The 15,763-nt window shown below is 38.7% G+C and overlaps 1 protein-coding gene across 15 annotated transcripts in view; it reads left to right on the plus strand.

The window, feature by feature from the left end:
* DYNC2H1 (dynein cytoplasmic 2 heavy chain 1) overlaps nt 1-15,763 on the plus strand; it is a 347,379-nt gene that overhangs the window by 116,861 nt on the left and 214,755 nt on the right. For all 15 annotated transcript variants that reach the window (XM_045486606.1, XM_045486612.1, XM_045486608.1 and 12 more), the window contains 5 exons: nt 354-514; nt 1,834-1,957; nt 2,771-2,892; nt 5,978-6,064; nt 9,714-9,840. In XM_045486606.1, coding sequence (XP_045342562.1) covers nt 354-514; nt 1,834-1,957; nt 2,771-2,892; nt 5,978-6,064; nt 9,714-9,840 — 621 coding nt within the window. The remainder of the gene's footprint in view (nt 1-353; nt 515-1,833; nt 1,958-2,770; nt 2,893-5,977; nt 6,065-9,713; nt 9,841-15,763) is intronic.

The raw sequence follows: 15,763 nt of genomic DNA on the forward strand, positions 1-15,763 counted from the left end.
TATTTGAAGAAAAAGGATATTAGTAACTAGAGTTATTAAAAAAAATTTTAACATTTATTTTTGAGAGAGAGAGACAGAGTGCAAGTGGGGGAGGGGTGGCAGAGAGAGAGGGAGACCCAGAATCCGAAGCAGGCTCTAAGCTCTGAACTGTCAGCACAGAGCTGGATGCTAAGCTCAAACTCAGGAACCCTGAGATCATGACCTCAGCCCAAGTCAGATGCGTAACCGGCTGAGCCACCCAGGCGCCCCCTACAGTTATTTTTAATAAAATGACAAATATTCAATAATTTGTAAAGAGGTAATGATTTTTATATACATATTTTTGAAAGTAATAAAGCCCTTTGTCTTTTTAGCCTCTAGTCAATGAAGCTAAACTAGCAGTTGGAAACATCAAGCCAGAATCTCTTTCAGAAATTCGCTCACTGCGCATGCCACCTGACATCATCAGAGACATTCTTGAGGGTGTTTTAAGGCTGATGGGGATCTTTGATACATCTTGGGTGAGCATGAAAAGGTAAGTTTTTGAATTTGTGAAGAATGTTATTATTTCCCCTATGAAGTACACATTCACATTTTTATGTATGTATGTATTATTCATTTAGTTTTAAAGATTTTATTTGTAAGGAATCTCTACACCCAGTGTAGGGCTTGAACCCACAACCCCACGATCCAGAGTCACACGCTGACTGTGACTACTGACTACAGTGCCTGCCTGGCTACTGACTGAGCCAGCCAGGCACCCATCCTTCGTATTTTTATTTTTGTATTTTTTTTAATGTTTATTTATTATTGAGAGAGAGCATGAGAATGTGAGGGGCAGAGAGAGAGGGAGACACAGAATCCGAAGGAGGTTCCAGGCTCCGAGCTGTCAGCACAGAGCCCAACACGGGGCTTGAACTCACAAACCGTGAGACCATGATCTGAGCCAAAGTTGGACGCTTAACCGACTGAACCACCCAGGCGCCCCATCCTTCCTATTTTTAAATATTTCTTTTGTTGCTTTTCACACTGTTTCCTTAATTACCTAGTATACCCTTTGCCATCATATTTCAAGATACTTTATAAAACCATACAACATCTATGTTTTTACCCATAATAAGGGATTATTTTAAGTGTCCAAAGAGGAGAAAGGAATGCCTGGAAATCTTGAAGAACATCTCAGTAAATACACTTCTTTGGTCCTCACACATTACAGAGCATTGCGTTTACTGTGATTCACTGACGAAGAAAATATAGCCACTATTGTTAGGGTCAGAGGACAGAAACAGGAGGCGGGAGCCCCGGAACAGTACAGATGTGAGCTGGAAGAGAAGAGGCTGTGTGATAACTAAATACGCAGCCAGATAGCTCCGGAGCTTACGTTGCAGCAGCATGATGGGCTTCGTTCCGATGCGTGGTCCGCGGTAGCATGGAGGTTAACAGTAGAGTCCTTTCCTGTCTAGAGATGGGAAGGGGATGTGGTCGAGGGCACAGCTGAAAATACCTTTCTTAGAAAAGAGTCAGGAACTTGTCTGACATCTCCTAGAACGTGCACGTACCTGGTGGTTCTCAGAAAGGGATGTGGGTAAAATGAAAGGACTGTGACCCCTTCATTTCACTGCTCCAAGTTGTTCACAGAACCCAGGAAAGGCTGCGGTGGATCTTCCTGGAGCTCTTCCTCGTCGTCTATAGAAACGACAGATACTGCATTAGAAGCTGGGATACATTAGTACCCTGTTGTTTGATAACTAACAGATTGAACGTATTGTATGTACCATTTTGTGACATTGGTATGTTCATCAGAAATAGCAAATGTTACTTAGCCTCACTTTAAGTAATATGCTGTAATTTTAGTTTCCTTGCGAAAAGAGGTGTGAGAGACGACATAGCAACCTTTGACGCACGAAATATTCCAAAGGAGATAAGACACAGTGTTGAAGAACTTCTTTATAAAAATAAAGGATCTTTTGATTCAAAGGTAATTGTTAACAGTTATGCCGCCAATTCCTTTTCCACACTGTATAATATTCTGCTTGTTAAAATGTGATAACTTTAAGTTATCGATTATTTATATTGCCTGGAAACCAAAAGTTAAAAAAAAATAAGCTGCAGATGTTACGTGTCAGAAGCATTTACCAATGGGTGGACCGGAATCCAGGTTGGCTCTGGGGTGCACATTTATTGTCATAAGTGGTTTTTGAATCTTTGTGCTGTAAATTCTCAGTCTGTCATTTCTTAACCTCCAACTTGCCTGGTCTGCTTTTCCTTCTTCCTGTGTGTTTGTTAGATAAGACCAGATATCTCTGTTAGGATTCTTGTGTCTCTTTTCAGTGAATAGGTTCAGTTACATGATTCTGGTATTTTTTTGAGATCTCTTATTCAAAATGTCATGTGCATTGTCTCTGGCACTAATAGCAATGGTTCCGAATTGCTTTTTCTAATAAAGTTGTGTCCCATGTACAGAGGAGGAAGAATTGATGCTTGAACATCATTGTGGACAGACATAATAATTTATAATAATTTATAATAAGGAATGTGGCTAATGGAACACTTTGGTCACTAAAATATCATTATATTAAAGATTTATGTAGTTCAAAATCACTAACTGAAGCAAAAATTCTAGATTACCTTAATGAAATTAACACTTTATTGTTATTTTAGCTATAAGCCAAACACTTTATTTTGGGAGATAAATTATTAAATAAAGGCCTACATAAGACAGACTAGAATTAGCTTTGCTTTTATTTGAAATTAAGTCTGGGTGCTGGATAACTCGTGATGGGTTTTTCAGAACGCGAAGCGAGCCAGTACTGCGGCGGCTCCTTTGGCCGCGTGGGTTAAAGCGAACATCCAGTATTCCCACGTCTTGGAACGGATCCAGCCTTTGGAAACTGAACAGGCAGCATTAGAATCGTAAGTGACATATAAAATAGAAATAAGTCTGACCTTTATTTTCATCATTTTAATGGCTGAGTTAATTATTCAGATATATTTATGTTTCATTTCTTGTTTACATCTAAAAAGGCAGCTGACAACATTAAAACATATAACATGGGTCAATTATATAAAATTAAATACTAAACAGGGCAGAAGAAAACAATTAGAAGCAGATGGAGGGTAGGACCCACTGTCTTTTTCCCTTGTCCATTGTGTATTGTTGGGAGAGGTTCTTCCACAGAGAGCTTGAGTTTGGGGAAGGAGTAATATTAACATACAGGAAGTAGGTTTTGGAGATTTAGGACTTTTGAATTTCTTTTCTTCTTTTAAGTTCTAAGAAACGTGTCATATGTATTTTTCAAAGCATAGTCTGTCTGAGTAGGGGGGCAATTTAACTATTTACTTTGGGGCTTAAAATTTTAATTGGCTATTGCTCCTAAGTCAGCGTTTTGTTTGTTGATTTAAATTTATTTTTTTAATTTATATCCAAGTTAGTTAAAATATAGTACAACAATGATTTCAGGTGTAGATTCCTTAATGCCCCTTACCCATTTAGCCCATCCCCCCTCCCACAGCCCCTCCAGTAACCGTCAGTTTGTTCTTCATATTTAAGAGTCTCTTATGTTTTGTCCCCCTCCCTGTTTTTATGTTATTTTTGCTTCCCCTCCCTTGTGTTCATCTGTTCTGTGTCTTAAAGTCCTCATATGAATGAAGTCCTACGATATTTGTCTTTCTCTAATTTTGCTTGCATTAATACCCTCCAGTTCCATCCATGTAGTTGCAAATGGCAAGATTTCATTCTTTTTGATTGCTGAGTAATACTCCATTGTATGTATATATGTGTGTGTGTGTATGTGTATATATATATACATATATATATATATATTTGTACACACCATATATATATACACCATATATATATATATATATACACACCATGTGTGTATATACGTAATGTATATATACACCATATATAGATATATATATACACACCATGTGTGTATATATGTAATGTATATATACACCATATATAGATATATATATATATATACACCATGTGTGTGTGTATATATATATGTATATATATATATATACACTATATATATACACACAGACACACACACACACACACACACACACATACATACACACGTACATATACCACATCTTCTTTATCCATTCATCCACAGATGGACGTTTGGGCTCTTTCCATACTTTGGTTATTGTCAATAGTGCTGCTATAAACATGGGGGTGCATGTGCCCCTTCAAAATAGCACACCTGTATCCCGTGGATAAATGCCTACTAGTGCAATTGCTGGGTCGTAGGGTAGTTCTATTTTTCGTTTCTTGAGGAACCTCCATACTGTTTTCCAGAGCGGCTGCACCAGCTTGTATTCCCATGTTATGTTCTTGACTGATGAGTTTTTGACATCATCTATTCTTATTCTGGGCAAAGAGAATTTTAGCAGTTTCAACATCTTAGTTTTCTCAGTATAATTATAATTACATTTTTGTGTTAGTTTGTCACAGATTTTTGTTTAATAAATGATGTTAAATATTTGTTATTTTGTGTATATGAATATTTTTCACAGCTGAGACATATATTTTATGTGTATATTTCCTTTCTTGTACATCTTTTATTATTCTTAATAATTTCCTCATTTTTTCAATTGATTGGGGTTTTTTTTTGTTTAATATCACATATTTATCCACAATCTTTTTATCAGACGCTAAAGCATATTTGGGATCTATGTGTTGTATGTATTTTTTCTTAGTATTATCCCTTCCAGAGCCTTTGTCCCCCTGTCCCAACATGGACCAGTTCTTCCCCCAGGCTGCTGCTCCCATCTGTGGGGACCTCTCTTCACTGTGATTCTGGCTGTTTCTCTGAATCTCTTTTCTGATGTGTTGTCTTATTAGGGGTCCTTGTCTTTCTTAGTTCCGTCCTTCATTTTTCTAGGATACATCCTGCACTTTAGAAAGGGTGTATTGGATGAAAACTGTTTTGAGATCCTGCATGTCTAAAATTATCTGTGTTACGCTGTTCTGTCTGGTCAGTAATTGGACTGGGTTTATAGTACTGGGCAAGAAATGGTTTAGTCTCACAATTTTGAAGGCCTTATTCTATTGTAGTAGTTCTCAAAGTGTGATCCCTGAGCTAGCAGTGTCCGTGTCACCTGGACACTTGTTAAAAGTGCACATTTTTGAGCTCCATCCAGACTTTACTGAATCAGATACGCTGGGGGTGCTGGGGTGTGACACCTTACGGTCTGTGTTTGATTTGTGCGAAGCACGGATGCCCAGCAGAGCGTAGCGGTGTGCACTGGTCATAACAGGACAACCTCTCAGATACTGTGGGAATTTTTTTTTTCAGTATATGAAATTTATTGTCAAATTGGTTTCCATACAACACCCAGTGCTCATCCCAAAAGGTGCCCTCCTCGATACCCATCACCCACCCTCCCCACCCTCCCACCCCCCATCAACCCTCAGTTTGTTCTCAGTTTTTAAGAGTCACTTATGCTTTGACTCTCTCTACTGTGGGAATTTTTGAGGGGAGAAGGTAAGTCATGTCTCTAGAAGAGTCTTCACACTTTCTGCCTAGATGGGAGTGGAAGGGAGTGAGTGGGGATTATAAGTTTGCCTTTCTGGGATGTATTAAGAGGATAGTCCCTTCTCGGTGGGCAAGGGAATCTGAGGTTGATGTATTTATTGTATCGACTAGTAGAAAATTCTCTATATTTAGCTCTATTGTCTTCTAAGTACCTATTGTCCACAATTCCTGAACATTTGGAATTCTCCTTTTTGACTTTTCTTCCTGCGGCTACTCAACTTTTAGCTTTTTGCATTCCATTATGTCAGTTACCACCTTTCAAAATTATTGAAATTATTCCACTGCAGTACTTTGCTCTTCTGTTCTCTTTATCTGTGTGCATGTATATCTTCTTTTTATTCCCTTGGTTCCATTTTGGTAGGGTTTTAGAAGGGATATGAAGGTGTTACTTCTGCTGGTGTTGATATATAAAATAGAGTAAGTTTTATAAAATTGAATTGTTTTAGAAATTTGAAGAAAACTGAAGACCGAAAAAGGAAGCTAGAGGAACTTCTAAATTCTGTCGGCCAGAAAGTATCAGAGCTCAAAGAGAAGTAAGTTGAGTTTAAAATGTATTTTGAAAAAAAATTGCATTGTGCGTATTCGAGAACATACCTCAACTGATTTTTCAGTTTTGAAAAGCTTAGTTATAATCATTATTTTCATTTCTTTTTGTGATTTTTACTCTAAAATGGGGAAGCATATGAAATAATGTAGAAGGTATTCTTCTTAAAAAAAATGTTTTTGGTAAGAGGAAACATATTTGGGGTCTCCATTTGTGGAGCGGTCCCTGTAGACATTGCTGAGCCTGGGGGAATCCAGCGAGAGGGACAGAACATAGCAAGTTCATGCTCTGGGTTTCCATTGGTATCTGTGTACCTGTAGTCTCCAGACTTAGGGCTTCAGGCTCCTTTATTTTGAATGATGCTGTAGTCCAACCTATTTGGTGATCTTCCTGGGGCTGCGCGATCACATTTAAAAACTTGTCTTCTCTTAACTTTGTGCCTTTTAGTGTTGAGAAAAATATTCCTTTATGCAGTATTGTACTTAAGTTTCAGGACCATTTATGACTATTATTGATTGTAAAACCTCTTCTGTACCTCTGGCCTCATGTGATTGCTCTTGACTGTAGGATAGAAGATACTGGTGTGGGTATCCTAACAACTGTAGGACAGTTTTCCTATAAAAATTGTGAAGATTGAAACACTGGAGGATATCGGGGGCGCCTGGGTAGCTCAGTTGGTTAAGCATCCGACTTTGGCTCAGGCCACGATCTCAGGATTCATGAGTTCGAACCCTGTGTTGGGCACTGTGCCGACAGGTCACAGCCTGGAGCCTGCTTCGGATTCTGTGTGTCCTCTCTCTGCACCACCCCCCCCACCTCTCTCTCTGTTTCCCAAATATAAATAAACATTAAAAAATTTTTTAAAAACCTGGAGGATATGTGATTAAGTATTATGTATATTGTCATTTGCTTACAGCTTTAGAAGACTAAAACTTATGTTTTTAAAAAAAAAATTTTAATGTTTATTTTTGGGAGAGAGACAGACAGACATAGCACCCCAAGATCATGACCTGAGCTGAAGTCAGATGCTTAACCAACTGAGCCCCCCAGGCACCCCAAGACTAAAACTTTTCTAAATGCATGCTTTTTTTTTTGTAATTTTTAAAGTTTATTTTTATATTTTTTTTGAGAGAGAGAAAGAGCAGGGGAGGGAGAGAGACAGAGAGGGAGAGACAGAATCCCAAGCAGGCTTCAAACTGTCAGCACAGAGCCCGGCATGGGGACTCAAACTCACAAACCATGAGATCACGACCTGAGCCGAAATCAAGAGTTGGACACTCGACCAACTGAGCCACCCAGGCACCCCATTGCATGCTTTTTTTTTAAGTGGTGTGTTACATTTTGCTTCTCTTTTTGTGGAAGAAATACAAATTATTGTACCAAGAAAGAAATTCATCAGGTTGAAAACTATTTTTTCTCTATACAGGAAACAATGATCTCTATTTATGTTTATATATATTAATTTACAGAGAAAAAAAACAAAAAGAAGCCTCAAACCTATAAATCCAGTGTTTTCAATATTTCTGAATTTTTTTGTGTTAGAGTTATATGAAAGAAACTTCACTTTTTTCCAGATACTGAGAACTGTAGGGAAAATGATTATTCCTTTCAGTTTCATATGTTCAGCCTTAGTGCTTCATATTCAACCGATTGTCAAATATTTATTGAGTAGTTAGCATGTGGTAGCGATGTTTTGATTCCATTTGTTAGTCACTTGTACAGGGGTCAGATGTTGCCCTAGGCACTTTACGTACTTACTATTTTTAGGACTCAGAGGTGGGTATTCTTTCATTGTGCAGATTAGGAAGGTTTGTCTGTGTGGAACAGTCTAAATGACAAAGCTAGCCTTAGATTGTTGTTTTTTCTAACTCTGTAAAGTACCTGTTCTTAATCACTACGTCATACTATCAATATTTTGGAAGGCTTGTTTTCAAAGCCTTGAGAATTAGCTTTTAATTTTAAGTGAAACAGAAAGGAATTTTCCATTTTTAGAGTTATTATCAAGAATGAATTCATGCTGGTTAATAATCATTTACTTGAACCCTAAGATTTAACTGACTCTGGGTTGTGAGTGACAGTCTTTTCTGGGATACTTCCAAAGAAAAGAGTAGTTGAAAAATGAGTATGGTCTTTCAATTTTACATTCTAATCTGACAAAATGGAGACGTTTGCCATTTTAATGCAACTTCTACAGAAATGTGCAAGTTGGCTTAATTCAGCCCACATTTATGGTAAAACTGTGTCCACAGAATGAATTGTTGAGGTGAGTGAGTACGTAGTACGTGTTCCCAGGGCTAGAGTGAGGCTGCACCATGGAACCGGACGAGATGGTGGAGATGTTCTGTAACCTGCATTATCCAGTCTGGTAGCCACCAGCACTGCAGTGTGTGTAATTCGACCGAGGAATTGAAGTTTTGTTTGCTTTTAGTAATTTAAATTTGAAAAGCCCCATGTGGCTAGTGGCCACCATACTGGAAACCTCAGTTCTGTCTAGTCCTACGTGCAGGAGAACAAGGTATGTAGAGCACTTAGAGAGGTGATAAAATGCACTGTTGGCCACATGGAGCTTAGACACACCCGTGTATGAATTGTAGATCTTCTACTGATGATTGGTGAAATGTGAAATAATCTGTTGGGGTCTAAGTCTTCATTTTTGTAAGATGAGAATCATAATATTCATTTTGAACTGTGGTTCTGAGGATTACATGAGACATGACATGCTTTTTTTGTTGCTGTTTATTGTTTTGTCTTTTAAAATACTTATTTTGAGAGAGAGAGTGCATGGGTGCTAGCGGGGGAGCAGCAGAGAGACAGGGGGAGAGAGAATCCCAAGCAGGGTCCGTGATCTCAATGCAGAGCCCTACATGGGACTCGATCTCACAAACCATGAGATCCTGACCTGAGCCAAAATCAAGAGTTGGATGCTTCACAGTGTGAGCCACCCAGATGCCCCTTGTTTTGTTTTGTTTTGTTTATATTTGTCACAATCTGGGGCATTTTGTAAGTACTTACATATTTGTTGAAGGACTGACTGGGTAATAATCTGGAATAGTACTGTTCTATTTGATAAAATAATAAATTCGTACAAGTATTTCTTAAGGAAAATAATTTAAAAGCACAGTTTTAAACTTGGACAAACAGGCACGTAGGTAGAGAATTGGATTTTTGAAATGAGTTTTAAAATTTTATTTATATTTTTGTTAAATAGAGATTTCAAGGAGTTAGAGTGAGGGGTGGGGTAGGGATAAGAGGGGCTGGAATGTATTCCAGGCACACGGGGCACCCTGAAGAAGCAGAAAGAGGACAGGGTGTTTCCGAAGAATAGAATTTCTAGAGATTGACATGCGGTGGACTGGCCTCAAATGATGTACAACTGAAGAGACAGATCGGGTCAGTCTTCCGACAGGGCTCTGAATGTCACATGGAGAAATTGGCCCGCAAGCAGCAGGACGTCGCGGCCCTGTAAGAGCCGGGCTTCAGTTCTCCTGGTTCGTGCTAATGATACTTCAAACACAAATATTGGCAGTATTATCGTTAATTAAATTCTTATATAAAAGCTCACTTTAGTATCTAAGGATAATGTAGTCAAATCTCTCTTAAACCCCTTGGCCTTTAATTAAATTTTAATGTTTTCCTAGATTTCAGAGCAGGACTTCAGAAGCCGCCAAGCTGGAAGCTGAAGTGAGCAGAGCGCAGGAAACAATTAAAGCCGCAGAAGTGCTAATTAATCAGCTTGACCGAGAGCACAAAAGATGGAACGCACAGGTTTGTCTGAGAGAGACAGAGGTCAGAAAGAGGCTTCCTTTAAAACACAGAAAAATCTGTAATGTATTTGTTAGAAAAAGAAAAAAAGGGGCGAAATATCCCTCAACTTTCCACTAGGTTAGGATAAATGGCCTAGATTTTAATGGCCATTGTGTGAGTTGATTTTTAAGCAGAATGTTTTTATGTGAGTGGGTTTTGGACATTGTGGCCTGTTCCTCTTCCGGTTGCATATGTTACGGAGGGAAAGGCAGGGGTGACGATGACTTGAGGGGAAACGTCGTAGTTCTCTCCAGAGATTACCCTGAACTTCACCTTCCAGGACAGCAAGCTCAGGATTTGACAGTGCTGGCCACTGATTTCTTCTACAAATAATCTGTTATTTTGACTTTGTTACCGTGTTGTCTCATTTTTTTTGGTTGATAGGTTCGTTTTTCTTAAACCAGTTAGACCCCTCCCGACGGGATTCCCTCCTGTGCTCACCCTGGAGTGTTTGAGTGCCTCAGCATTCCCTTCCTCAGCCCCTGTCCCTGCACCTGTTCTGGGCTTGTCTCATCTAGTCTCAGTAATGTCCTCCATGCCATGGTGGTGACCAAAGCTATATTTCCAGACTGCTGAGTTGTTAGGGGTTTGTTTTTTGTTTTTTTGTTTTGGTCCAGCCTTCATTTTCATTTTATTTTTAGTTATTTTCTTACTGAATTGCAGTTGACTTACAATATTATATTAGTTTCAGGTGTTCAACATAGCGATTCAACATTTATGTACATTACAAAATGTCTAGCTACCATCTGTCACCACACAATTATTACAGTCTTACGGACTACATTCCCTATGTCGTATATCACATCCCCATGACTTACTTATTTTCTAGCTGCGAGTTTGTACCTCTTAATCTCCTTCATGTCTGGCAACCACCAGTTCTGTGTATTCACGAGTCTGTTTCTGTTTTTTTCTTTGTATGTTTGTTTGTTTGTTTTTTAGATTCCACATGTAAGTGAAATCCCATGGAATTTGTTTTCTTTGAGTTATTTCACTTAGCATAATACTCTTAGGCCCCACCCATGTTGTCACAAATGGGCAGAGTTCATTCTTTTTTTAAGATTTTTTCCATTCTTTTTTTATGGCTGCATAATACTCTCTTGTGTGTGCATGTGTGTGTAACTTCTTTATTCATTCTCTTTTTTTATAGTAAGTTTTTAATTTTAATTTCAGTGTGGTTAACATACAATGTTATATTAGTTTCAGGAATGGAGTACAGTAATTCAGCAGTTCTGTACATCATCATTCAGTGCTTGTCATGAGGAGTGTACTCCCAGTCCCCTTCACCTATTTCCCCCATGGCCCTGTCTACCTCCTTTCTCATATGCTTTGTTTTAAATGAGTTCCCTCAGTTAAAGTTACTGGTTTTTTTCAACAAGAACATGTTTTACTTGGAGTACACTTCAGAATATATGGTTCTAAAAGATGCATATAAAACATTCCATCCATGAAAAATAGAATACACATTTTCTTTGAGTACATACAGAGGAATCCCCCTGGTTGAATCACATAAAAAGAGACATGAGAAATATTACAAACTTAAGAAGACTGAAATCCTACCAAGTATATTTTCCAACCACAATTGGACAAAACTGAAGATCAATAACAAAACAAAGCTGGAAAGTCTACAGCGTAAATATTAAATATTTACGATGTAAGTATTAAATGATAACACTGTTGCACAGGCAGTGGGCCAAATAAATCAAGCGGCAAATCAAAATATGTGTCAAAGCAAAAAAACCAATATTCCAAAACCTATGAGATGCCACAAAAGCAGATGTTAAAGTGAAATTTACACTATAACTGCTTGTATTAAGAAAAAGTTCAAGTAAACAACCTTATACCACAAGGAACTAGAAAAAGAAGAAAATTAACTGAAATTTACTGGAGGAAGGAAGTAACACAGAAAAATCAGAAATAAATATAATAGTGACCTGAATAGACAATAACATATAACATTGAAAGCAATGACCAATTTTTCCAAAAAATAAAAATTAAAAACAGAATGAAACTTTAATTAGGAATCAGAAATCTCCCAGCATAGAAATGTCCAAGACCACATGGTTTCATTGGTGAATTGTACCAAACATTTGAAAAAAAATTAATGACAATCTTTATCAAAATATTACAAATAATGGAATAGAGGGAATACATTCAGTCATTTCATGAGGCCAGTGCAGGATAAAAACAATACAATATCAAAGTCGAATTTGTATGACATAAGTATTGCCAGTCTGACTTTGTTTTGACATCCATTTGTGTGATAAATATTTCTCCACATCCTTACTTTCCATCTGCAGGTGTCTAGGTCTAAAGTGAGTCTCTTGTAGGCAACATATAGATAGGTCTTTTTTTTTTTTTTTAATCCATTCTGACACCCTGTGTCTTTGATTGGAGTGTTTAGTCCATTTACATCCAGAGTAATTATTGATAGATACATGTTTATTACCATTTTGTTACTTGTCTTGTCATTGTCTCTGGAGATTTTCTGTGTTCCTTTGTTGTCTCTGTCACTTTTGGTTTTTCCTTCCCACTCAAAGAGTCCCCTCTAGTATTTCTTATAGGGCTGGTATAGGTCATGACCTCCTTTAGTTTTTGTTTGTCTGGGAAACTCTTTATCTCTCCTTCTATTCTGAAAGATAGCTTTGCTGTATAGAGCATTCTTGGCTGTGGATTTTCCCCATTATGCACTTCGAATATATCATGCCACTCCCTTCTGTCTTCCCCAGTTTCTGTTGAGAAGTCTCCAGCTAGCCTTATGGGTCTTCCCTTTTAACTTAAGGGCTTCTTTTGTCTTGCTGCTTTTAAGATTTTTTCTCTTTACCACTATAGTTTGCAAATTTAATTAGAATATGTTTTGGTGTTGGCCTGCTTTTGTTGATTTTTATGGGAGTTTTTACTGCCTCCTGGATGTGGGTGTCTGTTTTCTTCTCCATATTAGGGACATTTTCTGCTATTATTTCTCGAAATAAATTTTCTGTCCCCTCTCTCTCTCTTCTGGGACTCCTATAATATGAGTGCCATTATATTTGATGGAGTCACTGAGTTCCCTAAGTCTATTTTACTATTCCGTAATTCTTCTTTCTTTTGTTCAGCTTCATTATTTTACATTATTTCATCTTATAGGTCATTAATTCATTCCTCTGCTTCTTCCAGCCTGTGTTCATTGCATGAAGTCTATTTCTAGCCTCATTTATTGCATTCTGCATCTCTACTTCTTTTTTAATTCTCTTACCTCCGTGGTAAGTGTCTCCCTAATTTCTTCTATTCTCCTCTCAAGTCCAGTGACTATCCTTAGGATTGTTGCTTTAAATTCTCCATCTGGCATGTTACTTCTATCTGTTTCTGTCAGATAGCTGGCTATGGCCTTATCTTGTTCTTTCATGTGGGATAAATTCCTCCATCTTGGTATTATGTCTAAGTCTTTGCCTTATTCTGTGTGTCAGAAAAGTATATATCCTGCTCTTGAAGGCAATGGCCTTATGAAGAAAGGTCATGTAGTTCCCAGGGTCTGGCACTTAAGAAATTGTCTTCAGTATGTGCTGCGTGTGCTCTGCTGTTGTGTTTTGGCTGCTTTGTCCTTCAGGCCAGTCATCTGCAGATGCTCTCCTAGCCTGCTGTGGTCAGCGTTTGGTCCGTGGCCTGAACGTGGAGCGTTTTAACTATGCTTGCTCTGTTCTGCTTATGAAATGAGACCTGTCACCACCTCCACCAGAACTGAAGCCCTGTAGAACACTCTGGTTTGGAGACATGGTGTGGGTGGGGGTTTCTGTTTGTCTCTGAGGAAGGGGCCCCCCACATTGAGATTGAGGCAAACTGGTGTGGGCGCTGTGCTGTTTACCGCAGGTGGCTCTCTGTCGATGCTGAGAAGCAGGGGAGGGAAGGCCACCAGCTAGCTCCTTTGTCCCCTGGGAGGGAGAGGTGTCTCCAACAATGCTGCCTCACAGGGAAGCCCTGTGTGCCCCAGGCATTTTTCAGATCCTGTTTCCATGCTGTCCGCCTCCAGGTTGTTTGCCTGCCTTCTCCCCAGGTAACTCTTACGGGCTTCATCCCAGCCAGGCCCTCTGACCTTTGAAACTACAGGCTTTAAACCCTGATGGTGGCAAGAACTCATGAGAATCTGCCCCTCTTGTTTTCCAAGCCACTGGCTTTGTGGAATCGTTCTCCTTGTGCATTCCCCTGTGTGTGCCTCTCTCTCTCTCTGTTGCCCTTCTCTGTGACCATGGCTCCTTCCTGTCCACAGCACCTGCAGTCCGTTTCTCCCCCAAACCACGTCTCCACACTTTATACTTTCTTCGTTGTGGCTTCTTCTCTGCTTTTGGTTGTTGGGTTGTTCTGTTAGTCTTCAGGTCGATTTTTGAGTATTTAAGATGATTTGATAGTTATCTAGTTGTGTTTGAGGCACAAGATGAGCCTGGGTTCCTCCTACTCCACTGCCATCTTTGATCACTTCTTTATCCATTCATCTTCTTTTTTTTTTTTAAAGTTTATTTATTTTTGAGAGAGGGAGAGACAGAGCACGAGCAGGGGAGGGCCAGAGAGAGAGGGAGAGACAATCTGAAGCAGGCCTCAAACTCTGAGCTGTCAACACAGAGCCCATTGTGGGGCTTGAACCCATGAACTCTGAGATCATGACCTGAGCCGTGGTCGGATGCTCAACTGACTGAGCCACCCAGGTGCCCATGTCCATTCATCTTCTTTATCCATCTATTGACAGACACTTAGGTTGCTTCCATATCTTGGCTACTGTATATAATGCTGCAATGAACCTAGGGATTCATTTATCTTTTAAAGTAGTGTTTTTGTTTTCTTTGGGTAAATACCAGAAGTGGGATTATTGGACCATATGGTATTTCTCTTTTTAATTTTATGAGGAATTTCCATACTGTTCTCCACAGTGGCTGCACCATATATATTCCCACCCAAGAATGCAAGAGGATTCCTTTCTCTTTACATTGCCAACACTTGTTATTACTTGCCTTTTGTTACTAACCATTCTAACAGGTGTGAGGTTAGACCTCCTGTGCTTTTGATTTGCATTTCCCTGATGATGAGTGATGTTGAGCATCTTTTCATGTGTTTGTTGGCCATCTGGATGCCTTTTTTTGGGAAAATGTCTCTTTAGGTCTTCTGCCCATTTTTAAATTGGATTATTAGGATTTTTTGGTATTGAGTTGTATTAATTCTTTAGGTATTTTGGATGCTAACACCTTATTGGCTATGTCATTTGCAGATATCTTCTCCCATTCAGCCTTTGTCTATTGTTGGTGGTTTCTTTGCTGTGTAAAAGCAGTTTAGTTTCATGTAGTGCCATTAGTTTATTTTTGCTTTTGTTTCCCTCACCCGAGGAAACATATCTAGCAAAATGTTGCTATGGTTGACATCCAAGAGATTACTGCCTGTTTTCTTCTAGAAGTTTTATGGTTTCATGTCTCCCGTTTAGGTCTTTAATGCACTTTATTTTGGGGTATGATGTTAGAAAGTGGTCCAGTTTTATTCTTTTGCATTTAGCTCTTCAGCTTCCCCAGCATCGTTTACTCATTGTATATTCTTGCCTCCTTTGTCACAAATTAATTGGTGATATACGTGATATACGTGTGGGTTTATTTCTGATCTCTGTGTTCTCTTCCATTGATTTGTGTGCATATTATTTTGCCAATATCGTACTGTTTGATTACTATAGGTTAATGTTATACAATGAAATCTAGGATGGTGAGATCTCCAGCTTTGTTTTTCTCAAGATTGCTTTGGTGATTGAAGGTTATTTGTGGGTCCTTAGCAATTTTAGGATTATTTGTTCTAGTTCTGTGAAAGATGCTATTAGTATTTTGATAGGGATTGTACTGAATCTGTAGATTGCTTTGGGTAGTATAGACATTTCAATGAT

This window comes from Leopardus geoffroyi, chromosome D1 (assembly GCF_018350155.1).
Source record: "Leopardus geoffroyi isolate Oge1 chromosome D1, O.geoffroyi_Oge1_pat1.0, whole genome shotgun sequence".
NCBI classification, from domain to species: Eukaryota; Metazoa; Chordata; class Mammalia; order Carnivora; family Felidae; genus Leopardus; species Leopardus geoffroyi.